Source organism: Triticum urartu, chromosome 7A (assembly GCF_056163025.1).
Source record: "Triticum urartu cultivar PI428250 chromosome 7A, HENAU_Tu73, whole genome shotgun sequence".
In the NCBI taxonomy this organism is placed as follows: domain Eukaryota; kingdom Viridiplantae; phylum Streptophyta; class Magnoliopsida; order Poales; family Poaceae; genus Triticum; species Triticum urartu.
Window position 1 is genome coordinate 196784457 of NC_141879.1, and position 5650 is coordinate 196790106.

Here is a 5650-nt window from a genome sequence, read left to right on the forward strand (position 1 = left end):
TTAAAAAATGTTCACCCGTTTCAAAAATATGTTTTTGAGATTTAGAAAAATGATAATTCAATTTAGAAAATGTTATAGAGTTTAAAAAAAAGTGTCAACTTGTATTAGAAAACAAATTAACACGTGTTAGAAAATGTTCAAAGAATATATTTGGAAAAAAATCTAATCATGTATTTGAAAAAGAGTAAACATGTATAAAAATATTTAAGATGTATACAAAAATGCAGAATGTGCATGAACAAATGTAGACATCAGACCATACATTTTAAAACAAATATTAATCATGTACTTTAAAAATGTTAGATGTGTATTGAAAAATGTTCCTAGGGTATAAAAATATACAATATGTATGAAAATTATACATTTGTTAAAGAAAATACAAATAAAATCAACCAAACAAAAACATTAAAAGTTACAAAAAAAGCAAAGAAAATCGACGCAAAAGAGTGAAAAAACGATAAAGAAAACCACATGAGAGATAAAAAAACTAGTGCGGAAACTATAATACTAGGCTAGTAGTGCCACGTCAGAGACGAGACCTACTTAGAGCAACTTCAACGGGCCGACCCAAACGGACGGCGATTTCGCCCGCTTTTGTCCGTTTGGGTCGGCCGCCCGCCCGGCGTCCGCCCTGTTTTTGATATGGGTCGACAGCGAGCCCAACGCGCCGACCCATATGTGCCGGCGTGGCCGCCCAATTTTACATGATTTGCATTCAACATATTGTCAAATGAAAATGTAAACAAGCCAAATAGTCTGGCCGTCCAAATAAATAGTATAGTTTTACAAGCCAAATACAAATAAAAATGTTTCACATAGTTTTGCAAATGAATAAAAGAAGATACATCTATTGGTTGCCAACATGAGCCCACATATACTCAACCAAATCATTTTGCAGTTGCACGTGAGTTTTCCAATCACGCATGTCTTCATGAAATTGAGTGAACTGCTCAAATGTTACCGCTACTCCATGCTCAGGCACAACATTCTCATCCTGAAACTGAAAGCCTTTATTGTACAGACGTTCCGGGCGCTCGTCTTCTACGATCATATTGTGCATGATCACACAAGCAGTCATCACCTCTCATAATTTCTGCGTGCTCCAAGTATTAGCAGGATACCGAACGATGCCCCATCGAGATTGCAAAACACCAAAGACACGCTCGACATCCTTTCTAGCACTCTCTTGCTCTTGGGAAAATCTTTTCCTTTTCTCTCCGACGGGGTTGGGTATTGTCTTGACAATAATGGTCCACTGAGGATAGATACCGTCACCCAGATAGTACTCTTTGTCGTAGTTGTGGCTGTTGACAGTAAAGTTCACCGATGGGTTGTTGCCTTCTGCAAGCCTAGCAAACACCGGTGTGCGTGGAAGCACGTTGATATCATTGTGTGATCCAGCCATGCCAAAGAAAGAGTGCCAGATCCAGAGATCTTGAGACGCCACGGCCTTTTGTATGACAGTGCAAGCCCTGACGTGTCCCTTATACTGCCCTTGCCAAGCAGAAGGGCAGTTCTTCCACTCCCAGTGCATGCAGTCTATGCTGTCAAGCATCCCCGGGAAGCCCCTGCTGGCATTCATCGCCAACAAATGGGTTGTATCTTCAGTTGTCGGCTCTCTCAAGTACTCAGGGCCAAACACAGCAATAACAGCCTTGCAAAACTTATACAGGGACTCTAGGCATGTAGACTCGCTCATACGGACGTACTCGTCAATGAGATCACCAGGCACTCCGTATGCAAGCATTCGGATGGCGGCGGTGCATTTCTGATAAGAGGAGAAACCAATCTTGCCGAGGGCATCCTCTTTGCACTCGAAGTAGTCATCATAGTCGACCACTCCCTCTCTAATACGGTTGAAAACATGCCTACTCATATGGAACCGGCGGCGGAATTTGTGATGTTTGAACAACGGGTTTGTTGTATCAAAGTAGTCCTTCCAGAGAAGGAAATGCCCGCTCTCTCGGTTGCGATTCAACGCCGGAAGATGGCCCGGAATGTAGCCACGGAATAACGGCCGCTGGTTGTTGAGGTGGTGATGGACCAACACGGCAGCCAATATCTCTTCCTCGTCGTCGGACGACGAATCGTCGAAGTCGCAAAGGAAATTGTGGAAAAAGAACTCGTCAGCGGAGTCCATTTCGTACCTTGGCAAACTGTCGAACAGCTTGCGGGCGTCGATGTTGGAGACGGCCGGCGAGGGGAGTCGCGGCGCCCACAGACAAGCTAGCTGCCCTGCCGACATCCGACGAGTGGGACGGCATCCGACGAGCGTGCCGGTCGGATGTGGCAGGGGCGGCGAGGCGGTTTCTTGGTCGCGGGCGGCTGTGCGGTGGGGGAAGCGGCGGTGGGAAGCAGTTTGCTCTCGGCGGCAAAAACGGCGGTGGAGGGGGCGACGGGGGGGGGGGGAGGGGCGGTGTTGTTAGGCGGATGTGGAGGCGGCGGCGGCTGGAAGAGTCACCGAAAAAAAAAATGGGCGGCGGCGTCGGCGACGGAGGAGTCGGGAGGGTTGCTTGTTGGCCATAGGGTGTGAGACAGGAGGCCAATGTGCCACAGACCAGCGGGCCCGGGGCACTACTAGGAAAGGGGCTATAGATAATATGGACACTAATGGCGCACCAGACATGTGGTGCGCCACTACTATATAGCAGTGGCGCACCATGTGTTGGTGCGCCCATGGTGCGCCACTACTAACATATATTTTTTATTTTTCCAAAAATACTAATGGCGCATCAGGGTACAGTGCGCCATTACTAGTTTTAACTAGTAATGGCGCACCACTCACCCCGTGCGCCACTACTATCATTTTTTGCAAAACTACTAATGGCGCACCACCAGCTGGTGCGCCATTAGTAACCAGGGTTACTAATGGCGCATTTTTAGGTGGTGCGACATTAGTAACCTAGGATCAGCTAGATATTTTGGACAGCCACCTACACACTCACTTTCCCCACTTCATTCTCTCCACCTCCTCCTCCAAGCTTGTCTCGGCTGCTCACGATGGTGCGGGACTATCTCGGTTGTGGATATGTCGCGGGGCAGGTGGTCCACAGATTTTCTGGATGCGTCAGGTGCATGGATGACACAATGTATCGCCAGCTAGATAGAGATCCCGGGTCTTCGAAAACCGTGTTCATGGGACATCGAAGGTGGCTTCGCGACGATGACCCGTGGAGAAAACGCAAGGATCTGTTCGATGGTGAAACCGAACCCCGAAGACGCCTGCGTACGAGGAGCGGCGAGGAAATAGACGAGCTGTTGAAAAATTGGAAAGATTGCCCACTGTCGGGAAAGAAGCAAAAGGCGCCAGATACGGGAAAAAAGCGAAAGGCGCCAGAGCCGCTGCTGAAGGTATAGAAAACGAGGTCTGTTTTCTGGGACTTGCCGTACTGGAAGATCCACCATGTGCCTCACAGCCTTGATGTCATGCATATCATGAAGAACGTGTGCGAGAGTCTGCTTGGTACCCTGCTCAACATGCCAAAGAGGACCAAAGATGGGCCGAAAGCAAGGGCAAACTTGAAATCAATGGGCATCAGGGAGGAGCTTCACGCTAATGATGATGATGATGAGACGAAGCAGGACACGGAAAGTCGTCGCAAAGGCAAAAAGGCCAAGAAGACCGGACATGACTTCCCTCCCGCGTGCTTCACTCTAAGTCAGGAGGAGATCGATCAGTTTTTCACCTACCTCATAGGAGTAAAACTTCCTTACGGTTATGCGGGGAAGATAAGCAGATACCTAGACTCAGCGAAGCAGAAGTTCAGCGGGATGAAGTCTCACGACTGTCACGTGCTGATGACGCAGATACTTCCAGTTGCAATCAGTGGGATCATGGACGCGCACGTCCGTGAAACGCTATTTGGCCTATGCAACTTTTTCGACGTCATCTCTCGAAAGTCGGTTGGCGTGAGGCAACTCGGAAGGCTACAGGAAGAGATCGTGGTGATACTATGCGAGCTTGAGATGTACTTCCCGCCCGCATTCTTCGACGTTATGGTGCATCTGCTGGTCCATATTGTGGAGGATATCATCCAACTCGGGCCGACGTTCCTGCACAACATGATACCGTTCGAAAGGATGAATGGTGTCATCAAAGGATACGTCCGCAACATGTCACATCCAGAGGGAAGCATAGCCAGGGGCTTTCTGACCGAAGAGTGCATCTCCTACTGCACGAATTATCTAGGCATCGAGAACCCCGTTGGTCTGCCTGTCAACAGGCACCTCAGCAGGCTCGCTGGATGGGGTCATCATGAGGGTCGCCGCGAAATGCATGTCGACTTCGAGGGTCGACTCACCGACTTTGAAAGAGCAAACCTAGTCTCGCTACAACACATAAACGTGATCGATCCTTGGGTGGTAGAGCACAAAAACTTTATTGAGAAGACATACAATGACCGAGGCCAACAGAGGACAGACGGAGATATAATCGAAGAGCACAACTCATGTTTCACGCGTTGGTTCAAGCAGAAGGTTCTGTCATACCCTTTACATGAGGATTCTTCCGCGGAAGAACAACTCATATTAGCTTTGTCACAGGGCGCCGAGCACAACCTGATGACGTATGAGGCGTACGATATCAACGGCTACACATTCTACACCGAGGGAAAGGACATGAAGAGCGACAGTTATCAGAACTCCGGGGTAATGATGGAATCCTACACCGGTAACGACAAGGACAGATACTATGGAAGGATCAAGGAGATCTGGGAGCTGAGCTACGCTGGAGAGAAGGTCCCGATGTTCCGTGTCAGATGGGCCAAGAGCGTCATAAAAGAAGACCGGTATTTCACCATCATGGTTATACCCGAAGCCAAATCCAAGACCGCAGGCGTAAACGTCACCGCAAAAAATGACCCATGGGTACTGGCTTCCCAAGTGGACCAATGCTTCTTCATCACCGACCCGTCAAAACCCAGTCGTGTTGTCGTGAGAAGAGGCAAAAGGAGGATCATCGAAATGGATGGAGTCGCCAATGAGCAAGACTTCGACAAGTACGGCGACCCGAAGATGGAACATGACGACGACGATGAAGTACCAGCATACACCACAAGAAGAAGCAAGATCACCCTACCTAAAGGACATCCGTTCAAGAGAAGAACTTCATTTACGAAAAATGAGGGCAAGAAGATTGTGAACAGATAGCTAGCTAAGATCGATTGTATTTAAATTGTAGCCTTCATTTCTCTATTGTATTTCAACATATTGAAATGATATTTCTTCTGTTCTAGTGTCCTCATGAATATTTATTTATGTTTATTTTGGTATTGAATTTCTAATTCACAAAAAGTATTGAATTCGTTAATATTTTTTGAACTCATGAATATTTTTAAATTTAATTCATGGTCACTTTTTAAATTCATGAATATTTTTTCAAATTTGATGATATTTTTTCATATTCAATATGAAAAAATATTGAATATTCATGACGACACTCAATCTCGACCCCCCCTCCATCTCGATCGCTATCCCCCCTCACCAGATCCCCCTCGCCACCGAGCACCCCCCGCACCCTTCCCCGCTCCACCGTCGCCGACGACCCCCCGCGCCCTCCCCTGCTCCACCGCCGACGACAACCCCCCGCACCCTCCCCCGCTCCACCGCCGCTGACGACCCCCCACACCCTCCCCTGTCTCCTCGCTCGGTT

General features: G+C 48.0%; 1 protein-coding gene across 1 annotated transcript; it reads right to left on the reverse strand.

Moving 5' to 3' along the window:
* Nucleotides 1–1084: 1084 nt before the first annotated feature.
* Nucleotides 1085–2245, reverse strand: LOC147958970 (uncharacterized). The gene has a single exon (XM_087532392.1). The coding sequence runs from the start codon at nt 2243–2245 to the stop codon at nt 1085–1087; it is 1161 nt and encodes a 386-aa protein (XP_087388518.1).
* Between the last annotated feature and the right edge of the window lie 3405 nt (nt 2246–5650).

What these genes read in the sequence shown, in the direction of transcription:
- LOC147958970 (XM_087532392.1), bottom strand. Translation starts at nt 2,245, where the DNA reads ATGTCGGCAGGGCAGCTAGCTTGTCTGTGGGCGCCGCGACTCCCCTCG.